Source organism: Schistocerca serialis, chromosome 3 (assembly GCF_023864345.2).
Source record: "Schistocerca serialis cubense isolate TAMUIC-IGC-003099 chromosome 3, iqSchSeri2.2, whole genome shotgun sequence".
NCBI lineage: Eukaryota > Metazoa > Arthropoda > Insecta > Orthoptera > Acrididae > Schistocerca > Schistocerca serialis.
The window spans coordinates 145,258,268-145,278,305 of NC_064640.1; the positions used below are offsets into that span (position 1 = coordinate 145,258,268).

At 41.1% G+C, this 20,038-nt stretch overlaps 1 protein-coding gene across 1 annotated transcript in view; it reads left to right on the plus strand.

Annotated features, from left to right (window-relative positions):
* LOC126471550 (trimethyllysine dioxygenase, mitochondrial) overlaps positions 1 to 20,038 on the plus strand; it is a 497,242-nt gene that overhangs the window by 209,877 nt on the left and 267,327 nt on the right. The window contains exon 5 of the mRNA XM_050099777.1: positions 1,363 to 1,583. Within this exon, the coding sequence (XP_049955734.1) occupies positions 1,363 to 1,583 (221 nt within the window). The remainder of the gene's footprint in view (positions 1 to 1,362; positions 1,584 to 20,038) is intronic.

A 20,038-nucleotide genomic window follows, 5' to 3' on the forward strand; every position in this document is an offset into this window, starting at 1 on the left:
AAATAGAAGAATTTATTATTTTATTGAAATTGACACTGTCGCATAACTATTTTAAGTTCAATGACCAGCTGTATATACAAGAACACAATTTAGCAATGGGTCATTGCCTTGCTGGTGGACATGCTAATAGTTTTCTTCTCCATACTAAGAAGTTAAGAAAATTCCAGAATGGACTAATAAAATTCAATACTACTGCAGCTGATACATTAATGTTATTTAGAGGAACACAAAATGAAATACATATCTTCCACACACAATGGAATACTCTACATAAAAATATCATGTTAACAATCAACTGTGAACAATATCATAAAATAAATTTCCTTGATCTTGAAATCACAAGAAATGGAACATTGAACAAATTCAAAATCTACTGAAAATGACAACCACAGGATGTATAATACATAATAGCTCATCATCCAAAAGCACACAAAGAAGCATATTTTGGAACTTGTCTAGGGATACTAATAAGTTATCCACTGACTAAACAAAAAATAACATCTGAATTAAAGACACAAAGAAATACAACCCCACCATAGTCAACAAAATTTATACCAGAAACTACACACAAACGAAAATAAAATAAAAGACAGAATTATCTTAACAGGGATAAATTACAGCAAACACACACGGTTCATTTTCATACCATATTAGCGAAAAATTTCAGATAACATCAGATTTGCACTCAAGAGAAGCAACATAAACCTAGGTTTGGCAACACAGGACACACAGTGATCACAAATTTGTCGTAACATAGAACAATCCTGTAAATCTGCATGTTCAGGTGTTCATAAGTTAAAATGTGATAACTGTGAGGAAAACTTACATAGGACAAACTGAAGGAAATTTCAGCACAGTATTTAAAGAACATCTGAACATAACTTGCATGAGCCTGTCTTCATTTAGTATATTTGTAAACTTGAACAAAACCTCACAGACAGAGACGCGACAATGCCCGAAAAGTGCAGCTTAATATCCTTTCCATAATATTGTTACTAAACAGTTTGGGAGAAATAAAATTTTTGAAATGTATAACAGAACATCCTGACATTATATTAAAGAAACAGACTGAGCTAAAAAAAAAAAAAATATCAAAAATTTCACTAGTATACTTTGATAAAAGCACATGTCTCAGTTCTGCTAACAGAGGTGTTACAAATTAGAAGTAGTGTTATAGTATTAACCTATTATAACAAATATGTGTATTTTGTCTAATAGATGCACCACTGATGATGGGCAATTCCTGAAACTAGTCCAGTGAAATAAAATACTGCCACAAAGCAGCTTTTGTTGAATAATTAATTAATAATATGACATATTTACAATTACAATATTTTATTTCATTTTTCCTTCTCATTTTAGGGGCAGATAAACATCTTTCTAAATTCTCCCTTGAATGGCTCTACAAAAATAATTACAACACCCACTATCAGAAACTAAAAGATCAGAAGCCAGTTTTGTGGAATAATACGGTGAACCTTTTAGATGATGCAGTTGATGCAACAGCTTACTTAGAAGACGAAAATTATGTGAAAAAGGTTCTTCAGTCTCTTGCAAGATTTGGTGTTGGATTTGTAAAAAATGTAAGTAATAATAATGTGAATAACGTCAGGCTATTTGTTTTCTGTTAAAGAAGTAATTCAACTTAATATTTTTACTTTCATGAAATACTCACATAGTGTATGTCTGGTGATTAGGGGACAGAACAAGAGACAACTAAATAAATATGCTGTTTTATTCTTTAATTAACTTCTATTAGGCAAAGATACAGCTAGTTTAAAATTTTAGAAACATGTTCAACAGTCTGCCGCTGTCTGTTGCTAGTGGGTTCCAAGTTTTCCACATTTTACTTCCATACATGGCTACACTCCATACAAATACTTTCAGAAATGACTTCCTGACACTTAAATCTATACTCGATGTTAACAAATTTCTCTTCTTCAGAACGCTTTCCTTGCCATTGTCAGTCTACATATTATATCCTCTCTACTTTGGCCATCATTAGTTATTTTGCTCCCTAAATAGCAAAACTTGTTTACTACTTTAGGCATCTCGTTTCCTAATCTAATTCCCTCAGCATCGCCTGATTTAATTCGACTACATTCCATTATCCTCGTTTTGCTTTTGTTGATGTTCATCTTACACCCCTGTTTCAAGACACTGTCCTTCTGTTCAGCAGCTCTTCCAGGTCCCGTGCTGTCTCTGACAGAATTGCAATGTCATCGGTGAACCTCAGAGATTTATTTTTTCTCCATGGATTTTAATTCCTACTCCGAATTTTTCTTTTGTTTCCATTACTACTTGCTCAATATACAGATTGAATAACATCGGGGAGAGGCTACAACCCTGTGTCACTCCCTTCCCAACCACTGCTTCGCTTTCATGCCCCTCAACTCTTATAACTGCTGTCTGGGTTCTGTACAAATTTGAAATAGCCTTTCGCTCCCTATATTTTAACCCTGCCACCTTCAGAATTTGAAAGATAGTAGTCCAGTCAACATTGTCAAAAGCTTTCTCTAAGTCTACAAATGCTAGAAACGTAGGTTTGCCTTTCCTTAATCTATTTTCTAAGATAAGTCGTAGGGTCAGTATCGTCTCACGTGTTCCAACATTTCTAAGGAAAGCAAACTGATCTTCCCCGAGGTCGACTTCTACGAGCTTTTCCATTTTTCTGTAAAGAATTCGAGTCAGTGTTTTGTAGACGTGGCTTATTAAACTGATGGTTCGGTTATTTTCACATCTGCCAACACCTGATTTCTTTGGGATTGGAATTATCATATTATTCTTGAAGTCTTAAGGTATTTCTCCTGTCTCATACATCTTGCTCACCAGATGGTAGACTTTTGTCAGGGCAGGCTCTCCCAAGGCTATCAGTACTTCTAATGGCATGTTGTCTACTCGCGGAGCCTTGTTTCGACTTAGGTCTTTCAGTGCTCTGTCAAACTCTTCACGCAGTACCATATCTCCCATTTCATCTTCATCTACATCCTCTTCCATTTCTATAATATTGTCCTCAAGAACATCACCCTTGTATAGACCCTCTATATACTCCTTCCACCTTTCTGCTTTCCCTTCTTTGTTTAGAACTGGGTTCCCATCTGAGCTCTTGATATTCATGCAAGTGGTTCTCTTTTCTTCAAAGGTCTCTTTAATTTTCCTATAGGCAGTATCTATTAGCCATTTTGCACTTCCTGTCGATCTCATTTTTGAAACTTTTGCATTCCTTTTTGCCTGCTTCATTTACTGAATTTTTATATTTTCTCTTTTCATAAATTAAATTCAATATCTCTTCTGTTACCCAAGGTTTTCTATTAGCCCTCGTCTCTTTACCTACTTGATCCTCTGCTACCTTCACTACTTCATCTCTCAAAGCTACCCTTCTTTTTCTACTGTATTTCTTTCCCCCATTCTTGTCAATCGTTCCCTAATGCTCTCCCTGAAGCTCTCTACAACCTCTGGTTCTTTTAGTTTATCCAGGTCCGACCTCCTCAAATTCCCACCTTTTTGCAGTCTCTCCAGTTTTAATCTACAGTTCATAACCAATAGATTGTGGTCAGAGCCCACATGTGCCCCTGGAAATGTCTTACAATTTATAAGCTGGTTCCTAAATCTCTGTCCTACCATTATACAATCTATCTGATACCTTCCAGTATCTCCAGGCTTCTTCCATGTATACAATCTTCTTTCATTATTCTTGAACCAAGTGTTAGCTGTGATTAAGTTATGCTCTGTGCAAAATTATACCAGGTGGCTTCCTCTTTCATTCCTTACCACCATTCCATATTCACCTACTACGTTTCCTTCTCTTCCTTTTCCTACCACCGAATTCCAGTCACCCATGATATTAAATTTTCGTCTCCCTTCACTGTCTGAATAATTTCTTTTATCTCATCATACATTTCATCAATCTCTTCGTCATCTGTGGAGCTACTTGGCATATTAACTTGTACTACTGTGATAGGCGTGGACTTCGTATCTGGCTACAATAACGCGTTCACTATGCTGTTTGAAGTAGCTGACCTGCATTCCTACTTTTTTATTCATTATTAAACCTACTCCTGCATTACCCCTATTTGATTTTGTATTTATAACCCTGACCAGAAGTCTTGTTCCTCCTGTCACCAAACTTCCCTAATTCCCACTATATCTAACAAAACCTATCCACTTCCCTTTTTAAATTTTCTAACCTATCTGCCCGATTAAGGGCTTTGACATTCCACACTCCGATCCGTAGGACGCCAGTTTTCTTCCTCCTGATAACAACGTCCTCCTGAGTAGTCCCCGCCCGGAGATCCGAATCGGTCAATGGGAGCCTCCGTATTCTCCATACTTGCTTTTTCAAGACAATCAGAATTTTCCTAGTAAACTTCTGCATCACAATAGCCTCGCCTTCTCCCACCTTGTCTTCCTTTTTTTCAGTCAGTGTCCAATTTTTGGTTATTATATTTAAGTTTCGACATGTTACATGTGAAGACCATGTGCTCTTCATGACAGGATCATGTGATCCAACTGTTTACTAAAACTGCGACGCAGGGGATTTTTTTCATCTGCATTAGAAATGCAAGAGGCAAGGGCCCCGACCATAGTCGTCTTAGACTGGCTCCCTTTGGTGAGGATCGGTTTGTTGTGCCTCGCTTATGTTTCCTAAAGTCTATTTCCATCCCGCACTTCTGTGTCCTAACGTGAGCAACTGGCCCCTTTCACTTCAGTTCTACTTTGCTACAATAAATACGCATTTATCTGCATGCAAATTAGGAAGGGACTAATAATACCATGCACACGAAAGCCACGCATATGCCCACTGTTCATTGCACTCCTCGTTATGAAAAGCAAGCTACGTCCAAAGTATGGCATGTGCCTTATCAATCGAATCCGCGTGTCCTGGAGAATCACATGTGAGGTGGTAAAATACCCAGCCACCTTACGTGTCTTCCCCCTTCTGAGTGAATTTGGGACTGCGTAAGCCGGCCGAAGTGGCCGTGCGGTTAAAGGCGCTGCAGTCTGGAACCGCAAGACCGCTACGGTCGCAGGTTCGAATCCTGCCTCGGGCATGGATGTTTGTGATGTCCTTAGGTTAGTTAGGTTTAACTAGTTCTAAGTTCTAGGGGACTAATGACCTCAGAAGTTGAGTCCCATAGTGCTCAGAGCCATTTGAACCATTTTTTTGGGACTGCGTATAATTGATGGTTGAGGTATTGATTAACTCAGCGGAAAACTACAAAACTCAGTTTGGTAATTGAACTCTACCCTGTATTATCAGCCACTTCAAACTTAGACTTACGGTAATATCATAATGAAATTTTAACTCTCATCCAAAATATCTTTTTTGGTGCTACCTTGAAATAATTTCAGTGTTGATACTTGTATGTAGATTATATTACAATAAATTATAAAATCGAAAACTTTCCTTACCTCTTACAATTCTGAAAAACTGGGGAGGATCTAATTAGTTTCCTCGGCTGCATAGACAAAGTACAAGCACGAAATAATGGTGATGCACGATGTGGAAGATTAGTCATATCATACGGTTAGTTCCCCATAATTTATTTTCTTCATCTTATAATCTAAATCTACGAAAAGGTTACTACGGTCATGCCTAGTAATATCACTTTTTTACTGGTTGAACTTTCCCTCTGTAACAGCATTGTAATTTCCGGTCAGTATTCTATCTTTCCTGTTGGTCCCTGAAACATAGATCTTCGAAGCGTAGGTGTTTCATCCTATCAATTTGATTTTTTCTTTCACTCTATAAGTATCTCAGAATTATTATGTTATTATAATTCGAATACCTGTGGTTGATTAACTGAACCTTTGTTAACTCTTCCTTGCCTTTTTATCTTTTGTGTAGTAATTTTTTCTGGGCGATATATGTACCAGTGTCCAGGTAGTTACTCCACTTCTCCTTCATTATGTGTAAAACTGCAATACCCATTTTTTTTCACCTGCGGAACAAATACTTATTAATGCCACATGATAGTTACAACGTCACTGGCTTACTCCTCCTTAGTTAACCTCTCTCCATCATATAACAAGTTATCTGTCGCGAATTGTACGATGTGCGTTCCTAGACACCAATCCAAAAATACTGCTTATGGCCCTTCCTGTCAAACCTATTAATCGTAATGAAAGGTCCTCATATCTTTGCCGAATCCTACAAAAAATGACAGGATCTCACGCTCCTTTGCTATGAGCCCAAATATCTTTAATGATTCGATCGCATTCTGCGTATGGAACCTCATCTTACACCTTCCTCAATTTAAACTTTGCAGATCTTAAGTCAACCAACCATCACAACAACACGTCCCGTCCTTCGATAGGAGAGATATCAGCTTCAGCTTCATAGTCTATCTTTGATGTTATGTTTACTCAACTTTTAATCAATTCACAATGCCATCATATAGCAACATCTTATTTCTACAGTTCACTCTAAGCCTTGATTTAAACATACATGCCTGTACTCACTTTCTTCACCATTTTTTGCATTACCTACTTCGTCCTTTGTTTCATATACAAAGGATAAAACAGTTGTTCAGTACAATCATGTTTAATGCTATGTTTAAGCAAATTAATATATCCTTGTTCTCTTTCTATGCAGCTCAGAGATCCATCCTAGTAAGAACTACTATATTTCTTTTATTTTGTTCCATTCAGTTTTAAATCAAACCACCTCTTTTGTTTTGACCTTCTGTAAGTAAATAACCAGCCTACATTGATTTTTGACCTCTTATTTATTCATTAACTTATTCCATGGATTTTATCTTACCCTTCGACTTTATCCTTCGTAAGCCTTCAAGTGGCTTGAGTGGTGCATACCTAGTCATTTCCATGTCTTTGAGTTTATCAATTCCACTGCATTTGCATGGAAAATTCTGCTGATTTCCATTGGTTCCCTAGGTGCCGCAAAGAATTTGTGGCATTGTTGCCTTTGTTTGTTAGACTAATAGTTTGTCCGAGAGGAGCTTCTGTCCTACGGTGAACACTCGATTGGTGGTATTTTCGTCAGCTCCGCTCTTACTGACTGCGCAACGAATGCTATTTAGTGCTACTGAGACTATATGCCGGTGTTATCTTAGAACTGTAGGAAATTTTATGAGTTCCTTAATCTTATTTGGAGCTGGTTTCTTCTTTAACACTGTAATTGGTGGTAGTAAAGTAATACTGTGGGATATCTCGTTTATTACAGCTTGAAATTTTTGTAAATATACATCCCACATGTTATGTCTCTTGCTACAGTATAAACGACATAATGTCGTTAGATTTTTCATTGTACGTGCTGCTGGATGTGCACCTGATTTATATTTGGAAATGTATATAGGCTTCATCTTGTGTCTTTTAAGTGTGGCGTGCCATTGTTTTGATCTGAACTGAGTCCCGTTATCCGAGAGTATATTTTCGACCTGTCCAGTTTGAACCAAGAAATCTTGTTTGAGGGTATTACTGACACTGAACCATGTTGCCTTTTTCAGAGGTGTGAGGGTGATGTACTTAAGTTAGTTCTGTCACCACAAAAATCAATACATGACCTTTCCTTGTATGTGGCAAAGAACCCATCAAATCAGTTGCTGTGATGAGTCTTAGTTTCTCTGGAACTATCCGGAACATGGGTGGTCTAGTCTGAATTGTCATATGTTGAGCCCGCTGACAATCTTTACGTTTGGGTAAAACTTTTCTAATTCGGCTTTCCGTGTTTGGAAAGTGACCTGACCGCTTCAACATTAAAAAGTAAATTCTTGTCCCAAAATTACCATTACTGAGGTGTGTATACCAAATGTATTTATTTATCAGTTCATCTGGAATGCACACCACGCATGAAGTGGTATTTACATTGCATCTATTAAATAAGATGTCATCCCTCAGCAGATAATGCTGCCGAACTTCAGTGGAATCTTTATCCTTCCACTTACGTTTGATCCTCAAAATTTCAGGATCCTTATTTTGCTCCTTCGCTGTTTGTTTAAATGCTGAGGTGATATAATTCTCAAACGGAACCTTTTTCGTATTACCGTATAAATTACGAACTGCTCGTCCTCATTATTTATTCTACTGTTGTTAGCAGCACCTTGCGGAGATTTCAAGAGAGCATCAGCCAATATGTGTGGTGGTCCTGGTACATAAGTTATTGTGGAATCGTATTCCTGCAGGAGTAATATCCACCAAGCAAGTCTATCGTGGGCAAATTTAGCAGTTAATTGGAACTCCAAGGCCTTATTATCTGTAAATATTTTGGTCTTTCTCCCAAAATCAAAATACTGTAATCTCTGAAAGCGCCATACAACAGCTAAAGCCTCCAACTATGTGATGGAGTATTTTTTTCCACTCTTAGTTAGGACCCAACTTGCAAACGCAATGATTTTTTGAGTCATTTGGCCTGCGTGTTCATACTGTTGAAACAACACCACTCCCAGTCCAGTTTTGGCACTATCGGCTCCCATACAGAACTCCTGTGTCAGATCTAGGTGTGCTAATATGGGTGCTTCTAACAAGTTTTTTTTAATTAGCAGAATTCTTCTACTACTTGCTGGTCTCCCACCCATGGCATGTTTTTGCTGGTAAGAACAAATAAGTGTGGTGTTGCCAAGATGTCAATACAAATAAATTTTATGTAAAAATTTATAATTCCTCAAAACCCATTAAGTGTTTTCCTATTGTATGGCATTTCAAAATTCCTAATAGCTTCAATTTTGTCTGGATTTGGCTCTATCCCCTTTCCCGAAATAATGTGGTCCAAAAATTGTACTTCCTTTGTTCCCAATGTGGATTTTGCAATATTCACTGTGACGTCATAATCTTTTAGAGTTTGGAGGAGTTTATCTAAAACCTCGTTATGCTATTTTCGTGATGATTCAGCTATTAATGTGTCATCCACATAGTATGTTAGCTTCTGTTGTAGCTCTTTATTTAATATAATCCTTAAACTCGTTATAAATGCTGCTGCTGATGAGTCTGAATGGTAAACTGATACCATCAGCCAAATGCTCTAAAGGCTGTGCAATTGCTACATTCTGGCGCTTACTATATTTATCAAAAGCTGGACATCCGATCTAGAGATGAAAAAAATCTTTACACCATCAATTTTTTGAATCAATTCTTCCAACTTCTTTGGCTGATCCGTGTCTGTGACTATTATTGTGTTGATTTGCCTAGCATCTAACACAGGTTGAATGGTACCGTCTTTTTTGTCTACAACTTGCAAGGAACTATTTCTATGTTGATGACGTTGGCTCTACAATCCCACCTTTCATCAATTTGTGTAACTCAAGAAATACCTTTCACGTAAAGCAAAACCGTATAGTGTGTGGCGGGACTCTGAACGAATTGTATTCCACCTGAAATTTATACTGGAAATACTTAATGGCCCCCGGTTTTGGCAGAAATACTTCCACATTACCATGTAGTATCCTTTCTCATTCCCCTTTCCCATGATAAAAGAAAAGGTTCAAATGGCTCTGAGCACTATGGGACTTAACATCTGAGGTCGTCAGTCCCCTAGAACTTAGAACTACTTAAACCTAACTAATCTAAGGACATCACATACATCCATGCCCGAGGCAGGATTCGAACCTGCGACCGTAGCGGTCTCGCGATTCCAGACTGAAGCGCCTAGAACCGCGCGGCCACACCGGCCGGCTTTCCCATGATCAGAGATGTCACTTAACTGCTTTACTTTTTTATCTCCTCATGACTCTCATGTATAAGTTCATCATCTATGGGAACTGGTTTGTCTGTCCAAACATACCGCAGATGTTTTTCTGTGGCCCTTCATCGTCGATTTGCATATGTAATTGTGTATACACCTCCAGAATCTCTTCATGTTTTAGTTTGTCCTCAAAGAGAAGGGTAATATTGCACAAAGTCACGCCTCCTTTGCCCATGTCTAGTATGGCCTGTCGTTGGTTTAGAAAGTCAGCTCCAATAATCTATCAACTGATAATTTTGGTATGATTAAAAAAGTTGTTTTTATTGTCTTCCCCCGACATGTAAATGCAATTCTCATCTGCTTGGTGACGTCAGTGGAATGACCAACAATGGGTCTCTTCACTTTTATTTTCCTGGTTTTTAACACTAGCAGTTCACTTTCAGCATTACGCCAATAGAACTATTGTTTGGAAATGGCCATCATTTCACTGCAACTATCAAGCACTACGTTAACGACAATTTTCCCGGTTTTAACTTTGATTATCGTATGCTACGACTATGGCGTCGTAATCCCCTGAATTATAAACATTTGTTTCTGTTTCCAAATGCACACAGGCTTGTGTGTCAGGTGGTCACGCGTTATCTTTCTGAATTTGGCTCTCATTAGCCTCTGTGTCAAACATTTGCAAACAATTGAACCCATAACTATCTTCAGGTTGTGTTACATTTAGTGGTGGGAATTCTCCATCATCATCGGTTGAATCCCAATCAATAGTATCCCAACATGCTAATTGTGACTTTCGACCTATCTGTTCCACCTTTGGTACTGTTTTCTATATCATTAATGAGTCTATTAATCTGTTTACTGGCAATTTTTAGTGGATCGTGCACTATCCTCCTGGTTTCCCACTTCCACCACTTGTCAGCCTTGCCGTTTTCCTGGGTTGGGTTGTCTAATCTCGATTTCAGGTTGTGGTTCGTTTCACCTCATGAGTTCGGATTCGGTTGCTCTCTTGCAACGCTCGTAGCGTTACTAGTGTTCAGATTATTCTGATTATATTGCTGGGAACTCCTTGGTCTATTGCCATTTCCTTCCAGTTACCGTTTTTGCTATTATTATTACTTCTGTACGAACCATTATTATACCCACTGGGTTACAATTTACTCCATTTCGATCATAATTCAACCCTTTACTCTGTCTTTCAATACTATCATTGTTCCTGTTGTACCCGTTTCCATTTCTCGGACTGTCACTGTTACTTTCGCGTTGATTTCTACGTTTACGTGGATCATCTTCACTGAGTATGAAATCTAATTCATGAAGGATTCCTTTAAAGGCTTGTACGTTATCTCCTCTTCCTACCAATGGTTGTCGGTACCGTAATGGGAGCATCATGTTACAGAGACGGATCAATTCTCCATCACTTTACAAATTATCCAGACACTGATCTTCTTCGCCATGTTCTCTAAGAATTTTACTAGGCTTTTCTCTCCCGAATTTTCGTGTAATGTCTTGTGAAGCAGTTCATATTTCATTGTATTCTGTGCCTCAGTTGACCAGCAACGCGACAGAAAGATAGATCTAAACTCATCATATGACTTGGAGGTTGATGCTACTCTTTACATTATTTCGGCAATTGCACACTCCATATGAGCACACATAAAGTCCAATTTATGAGCTAAGGTCGAATGTTCTGGTAAACCCATTTGACACAGATATATAAATGTTCGGCGATGGAAGTGTTTCCATCCTGTTTGCAATGTTGACATTTTCTTAGAGTGAGGGACTGTTAAATTTCGTCGTGGCACCAAAGGGTGTTTTATCTAATTCACCACTCCTCCTTCCTGTCATATCTACATTACTCTCGTCTGTACGTTGTACCGCCATAGGGTATTGCAGACTCCCACTGCCATCGAGACGTGTGTTACATCGTAGCAACTGTACGCAGTTACGTGCCTCAAATTGCGCCATACGTACTGGACTGTCTGTCACGGGTAATGCTTCGCGACCTTGGTACATACTGCTCATTGCACCGTCTGTGTCCTGACTCACCAGTGATACTGGACTATTGCGCCTTATGTACTGTCGTGTATAGTGACCTGGTGCTACGTGATTCGACACTTATGAAGCTGTGTATTGATTTGTTTGACACCTGTGAGCATTAAGTTCCTTTTGGCGCCTGACATGTCGGACTATGGTGCGCTGCAAGTAATTCCGTTCCTATCTGAGGAATAGTTTGTCCCTGCGACGTACTGATTGTTAGTATTCATTTTCCCTTTGTAGATTCGTGCATCCAGACGTACTCCCACATTCGCGCCTGTTAATTGCTTCTCGATCATTACCACATGCGGGTGATTTTACTGCGTTCTTATCAGCGCTATTGTTCGGACCTACTGTTGACTCTGAACACACGCTACCACTATCCCTCCGAGCTTTAATACTCTGCAACAGTTCCAATCTGAGCCGTTGGAATTGTTTTCCAATTCCATTTTTAGAATTCGGCTATCAAATCGCTTTGAAACTGCCATCGTAACCCTTCTCTGTACTGTTGTCTCCTCGATTACATATTGCGCTTTACAAGTTGCCCTCGTTGCAAGTACTTCGACCTGTTGGTTAACTTTTTTGACAGTCTGTTGAGTATAGTCACCGAACGTGATCATGTCACTTAGTACCTTATCTACAGTCATTCGCATTTGTTTGTGACCAGCAATGAGCCTTTCAATCATGTGTCGTGATTCTTTCGCGTCCTTTCGAATTTGATCTAATTACTTATTTAGATCTATTCGCGTGTGCTGGATTTCGTGACCGATATCCTTGCGCATTTTTTCTGTTCCTTTTCAAGGTTTCGTATCCCCATATTCGTTTGTTTCAGGGTTTCCTGCAGCTCCTTTTGGATTTACACGGTCTGAGTCAAGTATTGAAACGTTGGAAACGTATTATATGGTACGCTCGTGCTTTTCCCTGTAGCCGTTTGATGCAGCCTTTCCCTATTCTGTCTTTCCGGTGCCTATTCATCGAGTTCGGAACAGAGTGCTGGTGCACTAACACTCGTTCTTTCGGGCCTAAACTGTGCCGGTTGGTTCAGTACGACTATGTTAGATTCTATATTCTCTAACTAAACACCATCTGAATCCATATCTACCTCACTCAAAACCCCCTTCCCCATGTTCGTCATCTGCAACCAGGTGCAATTGTCGTATAACTATGCCTGTCTCTTCACGTGACATTGACGCTAATTAATTTCCACGTGTTGAGCTCAATCCTACCCAGGTCGTCAACAACTTACTATTGCCCTGATTTACGTCTTTTCGCCGTTTCCGATCTTCCAAACAATCTCTAAGTTTCACGACGTTTGCGCTCTTGACTTCCCGCTAAAAAAGTAAGAAAAAGAAACACTTGCACTTAGTGTCAACTGCGAGTCCCCATTCATCATTCCTTTGCCGGTCTGCCTAGAGTCGTGCGGGATTAGCCGAACGGTCTTAGGTGCTGCAGTCATGGACTGTGAGGCTGGTTCCGGCGGAGGTTTGAGTCCTCCCTCGGGCATGTGTGTGTGTGTGTGTGTGTGTGTGTGTGTGTGTGTGTGTGTGTGTGTGTGTTTGTCCTTAGGATAATTTAGGTTAAGTAGTGTGTAAGCTTAGGGACTGATGACCTAAGCAGTTAAGTCATATAAGATTTCACACACATTTGAACATTTTTTCTGCCTAGAGTTCGCTTCAGTCTTTTGGAGTTGCTACGACATCATCTGCAAACAACCTCAGGGAGCTTCCGACGTTATCCACCATATTATTTGTAAACAAGGTGTCTATTGTATGGGTCGTCAGGAGCATTTTCTCTCCTGTTTCGACAGATATTTGCAATTTCGTTTTTACAGTGTGTAGCTGGAATCAGTCCAAATAAAAACATGTAGTCTTTCATGCGACGCCCACTATCGACAGGAAGCGTCAGTTTATTTCCCGTTACGAGCAAAACTAACTTTAAAGCGGAAGTTTACGTGCTCATTCGATTGAGTGCGATACTGATTTTATCGATTAGTGCTATTCGCGACAGCAAATCACGAAGAATAGCCAGTAGTTCAGCAGCGACAGAACTGCCCCGGCCCCACTGACTGCTCTCACCATGCAGCAGCGCTGCCCAGTAACTGCTGCTGCAGTACCGGTTTTCCTTCCTGTTTTACTGGCCCTGTTAATGCATACCGATAAAACAAATATGGGACTAGACTAATTCGTGACCGCTCAAACGAATGGGAACGTAAAATTCTGTTTTAAAAATCGTTTTGCCTGTAATGGGCAACAAACCGGCACTCTTGGTCGGCGCTGGGCGTCGCATGAAAGGCTTGATGAGAAGTATTTGTTTGGGCTCGCTCGAGCTACACTCTGAAAAAAAAAAAAGAAATTGCGAATATCTGCTGAAACACAAGAGAAAATGCGCCTAACACCTCTTAGGAGTAATATCCTGTACATTGGTAACAGTAACGGTTCTGTCACGCTTTCCGGGGTCACGCCAGAAATTACCTTTACGTGTGTCGATTTTGTTCCGTTAAGGGCGACGTACTGAATTCTGTCTGCAAGGAAGCCTTGAATCAAGTCAGAAATCTGATGAACAGATTATGCGTAATCTCCGCACACAGCTCTGCAATGCTAAATGGGAAATTGATTCTTAGTCAACCTGTGCAACAGTTATCCCGCTCTTCTGGGGAAGGCCACTTCCATCACCTCGAGCACTGATCGTTCTTCGGTTTGTACACAGACTATACACTATGTAGCATTTACTGTCTTGCTCTCTTTTGTGAGTACACAAAATATCTTCATCATGTTCATGGTAACATAAGGGAGTTACTGTCACTTCATTGAGTACTTAATTCCAGTTAGTAAGAGAGCGTGTATGTGAAATAAGCTCCTATAAACAATGGTTTAGAGGTATTTAATTTGTGAGTGTGATGTTTTCAATAATCTGTGTAGTGCTGGTGGGGGAAGTGATACGTGAATTGGTATAGGTAAATTATTTGAGAAAGGAAGGGTTGGTTCAAATGGCTCTGAGCACTATGGTACTTAGCTTCTGAGGTCATCAGTGCCGTAGAACTTAGAACTACTTAAACGTAACTAACCTAAGGACATCACACACGCCCATGTCTGAGGCAGGATTCGAAACTGCGACCGTAGCGGTCGCGCGGTTCCAGACTGTAACGCCTAGAACAGCTCGGCCACGCCGGCCGGCAGAAAAGAAGGGAAAGTTCTATGTTTCAGGAACGAACAACACAGTACTGTCCATGCATCTTGCAGAAAGTAAGTCACCAGAGGCGACTTAGTTAAAAGTTGCTTTAGAAAATGTATTGGTCTTTCAGAGATACAGCCTTCAACATAACATGGGGTCCAAAACTTGTGTTCAAGTGAAGCGAAATTTAATTCTAAAACAGTGTGTTTTATGTGAATGTTGTTCACAATGAATTTCTTGATAATAGAAGCAAAAAACTCAACAAATTCGTTGAAAGGTTTACAATTTACGCTTCTTCAGTTGCGATAGTATAAAGTTTAGATAGGAGATGAGGCACTGGCGGAAGTAAAGCTTTGAGGGCGGGTCGTGAGTCGTGCCTGCGTAGCTCAGTCCGCAGAACAATTGCCTAGGAATGGCAAAGGTCACAGGCCCGAGGCCCGGTCCGACACACAGTTTTAATCTGAATTTTTAAATCGGCGCACACTACGCTGCAGAGGGAAAATGAATTCTGGAATACAATTACAGTTCGTGTATAGGAAAGGAAGGATGAATGGGCGGACACCATCCGAGGACGTACCTCCTCTGTTGCGGATCTTTACGTTGTAGAGGCAAGGTATCAAGTGGATTGATTTAAAAAAGATCTTTATAGACTCAGCACCTACATATAGAAAAAGAGGGCGCCCTGAAGGTGAAGGAATTTCTGTATCAATGGAGGAGATGTTCGGTTACATAGAAGGACACGACGACTGCCAGTTCACCTCAGATGAGTTGTTGCAGCGAGTTTTCTTCACATATAGCCAGTCAAGGCCAGACGAAAGAAAAGTATGTGGACAACATTGCTTTCAGCACAATTCGCACCAGAAAAACCTTTGTGTACTTTGGTAGTTCAGGTGAAAAATGTTTGAAAGGTGTTTGATATTCTTCAAAGTGCAGATACGAACAAGCAGAATGGGAAATAGTCGTAAAATCAGCTACGACAATGAGCTTATAAAATAATGAGTCAATTGTGTATGACAATTCTCTTTTTCCACCTTATGAGAAATTCTGCACTGGGGCTGAGGATTTTGCCGAAAAAGAGGCAACATAGAAAATTGAAAAGAGATTGTCTTTATCTGATGCCCTCGTTGCTGCCATTCTCCCTCAATCATTCATATCACCTAATACTACATGCTGCTGTTCTTTTCATCCACAGGAAGTTTAGATCAAAAAATTCGATCAATCTACTTGCTGGCTCGGGATTCAGCGGAACATATTACGTGGCTCAACAGCTAGAGCTATCAACTGTGTGCGACACTGAAGAGCCTGCTCCAAGTGAAACGCTCTGTGAATGTGTATTTAACAATACTGAATTCAGTGTTTCCGCTACCGATGGCTGGAATACTTTTCACAGCATATGGGGGTATACAAAGCACCACCCAAGTCTCAGCTCTCCCTCCATCTCAAGAGGTCCAGTGACTTAAGTTGGTCCCTCCGCAACAGAAGTAGGCCACCTTGGTGACAGGGAACTTAAGATATTTGAACATGGGACAAGTTGAATTCCATCTGTCATATTGAAACTCCCTTTCAATATACATTGTGGTGTGTTATATGGGAATGCAGGCTTTCTCGGAGAATTTCAATGATGAAGTCTTCTCGGGATATAAGCAGAGTCTAGACGTCGTTCTGTGGCAACGTTTCGTCAAGTTTCCTACTCTTCATCTTCAGGCGAAGTGTCGGGTTCAAGTTCAGTTTGCGCTTTACAGACACTCTACTGCAGGCTCCTCTGCACCTCTGCAACGCCTGGACCAATCTTGCATCTCCAGAAGGGGTTTCACGGACGGTGGTGGTGGTGGTGGTGGTGGTGGTGGTGGTGGTGGAGGAATCGTGAACGGTGGTGTGAGGGCCTTCCTACGTATTGGAGGGTCCTGGCGTCGCGTCCTTGTGCTGCCTGTTTATTTGATCCACTGTGCTCGCCGATTTCACATCAGAACGCCTTTGACATGTTATTTCTGTCCCCACATACACAACTCAGTTGGAAATTGCTATCCCGGTTGACAAGATCATCATGGACTCATATCACCACTGCTTCTTTGATGATCGAGTACCGTAACCCCTTCTATTCAAAAATCAAACATACACTGACGGCAAAAAATCGCAGCACCAAAAAATTAGTGTGGAGTAATGAAGTTTCGGTAATACGTTTATCTAGGTGACATATTTAACACTGAAAGATCACAGGTTAATGTAAGTGCGAGATAAGCCATTGCAAATCTGAAATGTGCTACGTTAGTAACCAACGTAACCGCAAAATGTTGAATGTAAGCATGCATACGTGCATGAGTTGTGTTGCATGTGTGACAGACGTCAGTTTGTCGGATGCAGTTCTTTGCCTGTTGCACCTGGTAGATCAATACAGGGACGGTTAATGCTGTTTATGTATAACGCTGGAGTTTTCATCCGATGACGTCCCTTATGTCGACACTCTGTAGAACATGGTGGGTTTCAACAGCGGTATGTGGGCCAGTGTTATCCTGTTTCAAAACCTCCCTAGACTCTTATTCATGAACGGCAGCAGAGCAGGTCGAATCATCAGACTGACGTACACATTTGCAGTCAGGATGCGTGGGATAACCACCAGAGTGCTCCTGCTGTCATAGAGTGATTCAGGTGTGCCGCAGGGGAGTGTCGTAGGACCGTTGCTATTCACAATATACATAATCGACCTTGTGGATAACATCGGAAGTTCACTGAGGCTTTTTGCGGATGATGCTGTGGTATATCGAGAGGTTGTAACAATGGAAAATTGTACTGAAATGCAGGAGGATCTGCAACGAATTGACTCATGGTGCAGAGAATGGCAACTGAATCTAAATGTAGACAAGTGTAATGTGCTGCGATTACATAGAAAGAAAGATCCTTTATCATTTAGCTACAATATATCAGGTCAGCAACTGGAAGCAGTTAATTCCATAAATTATCTAGGAGTAGGCATTAGGAGTGATTTAAAATGGAATGATCATATAAAGTTGATCGTCGGTAAAGCAGATGCCAGACTGAGATTCATTGGAAGATTCCTAAGGAAATGCAATCCAAAAACAAAGGAAGTAGGTTACAGTACACTTGTTCGCCCACTGCTTGAATATTGCTCACCAGTGTGGGATCCGTACCAGATAGGGTTGATAGAAGAGATAGAGAGGATCCAACGGAGAGCAGCGCGCTTCGTTACAGGATCATTTAGTAATCGCGAAAGCGTTACGGAGATGATAAACTCCAGTGGAAGACTTTGCAGGACAGACGCTCAGTAGCTCGCTACGGACTTTTGTTGAAGTTTCGAGAACATACCTTCGGCGAGGAGACAAGCAGTATATTGTCCCCTCCTACGTATATCTCGCGAAGAGACCATGAGGATAAAATCGCCGACATTAGAGCCCACACAGAGGCATACCGACAAACTTTCTTTCCACGAACAATACGAGACTGGAACAGAAGGCAGAACCGACAGAGTCACTCAAAGTACCCTCCGCCACTCACCGTCAGGTGGCTTGCGGAGTGTGGATGTAGATGTAGATGAGCGCAGCCCCGAACCCTCCCGCGGTCAGAAAAATGGTATCGAATCCTCCCAAGCCCGCAAGGGTCTGAAAAACGATGGGACCGAAACCTCCTGTTTGAAGCAGGTAGCAGTTCTAAACGTTACTAATACTCCAAGAAGGCCAATGAAAGCGTATGAAGTTACAGTAGAAGATGTAACAAATTTTCGCGTGTATTGTATGTTTAAAAGTTTTATCTTTTATGTTATTGAGATAAAGTCCAGCCGGCATAGCGCCAGCGACTGAGTCCCGCTCAAGAACACGCTCAAAGCGTGCGTGAGTGAATCAATATTTTTTGTTTAAAACATGGGAGGGGTAGGGGAAGGAGATAAGGAACATGGCAGAGATAATTATATTATTGTCTATAATACAACATACAATGTGTCAGTTTGGGAGGATTCGGTCCTATTACCTGCTTACTTACCTGGATTCGGGAGGATTAGGGGCTGCGTCCGTTGTCATAAGAAATCGCTCCCCAGATCAGGACTGCAGTCGTGGCTCAAGTGTGTCTAGCACACAGACAGATTGGTTACAGAACCTGTACAGGCCACCTCCTAACCAACACACGGCCATAATTGGCAGAAACGGCTTCCATCAGTAAACACAACAGCTCTCCACCATGCCCTCCTGTTTGCTCAGGCCGGTCGGACTGGCCGAGCGGTTCTAGGCGCTACAATCTGGAGCCGCGCGACCACTACGGTCGCAGGTTCGAATCCTGCCTCGGGCATGGATGTGTGTTGTGTCCTTAGGTTAGTTAGGTTTAAGTAGTTCTAAGTTCTAGGGGACTGATGTCCTCAGAAGTTAAGTCCCATAGTGCTCAGAGCCATTTGAACCATTTGTTTGCTCTTGCTAGACACCACTGAATCCGCAGATGGCGGTGATTTGGAGTCCGTGGAAAGACGCTACAGCGCGTCTGGCTTGGAGTTGCCCTTGAAGTATCCGATTTGTTACAGTTCGTTGTGTCACTGTGGTGTCAACTGCTACGCGGCTTGCTGCTGCAGATGAAGTACGATGCGTCAGAACCATACGCGAAACACGAAGGCTGTCCCTCTCGATAGTGCCACGTGGCCATCCGGAGCCTGGTCTTCTTGCGACCGTACCTTCTCCTGACCACCGCTACCAGAAATCACGTACAGTGGCTACATTCCTGCCAAGTCTTTCTGCAGTATCGCGGAAGGAATATCCAGCTTCTCGTAACCCTATTACACGACCTCGCTCAAATTCAGTGAGGTGTTGATAACGGCTTCTTTGCCGTCTCAGCGGCATTCTTGACTAATATCAACCCACCACGTCGAATCTCAAAGGTAACAAGCGCGCTCGACCGTTACAGTGTTTGCGTTAAAGCTGATTTCCATCCTCATAGTGGCGCTACTAGCGCCACTCTTATGCGACTGGCGCTAAATTTGAATAGGCATCATCTCTCATATGTACACTACTGGCCATTAAAATTGCTGCACCACGAAGATGACGTGCTACAGACGCGAAATTTAACCGACAGGAAGAAGATGTTGTGATATGCAAATGATTAGCTTTTCAGAGCATTCACACAAGATTGGCGCCGGTGGCGACACCTATAACGTGCTGACATGAGGAAAGTTTTCAACCGATTTCTCATACACAAACA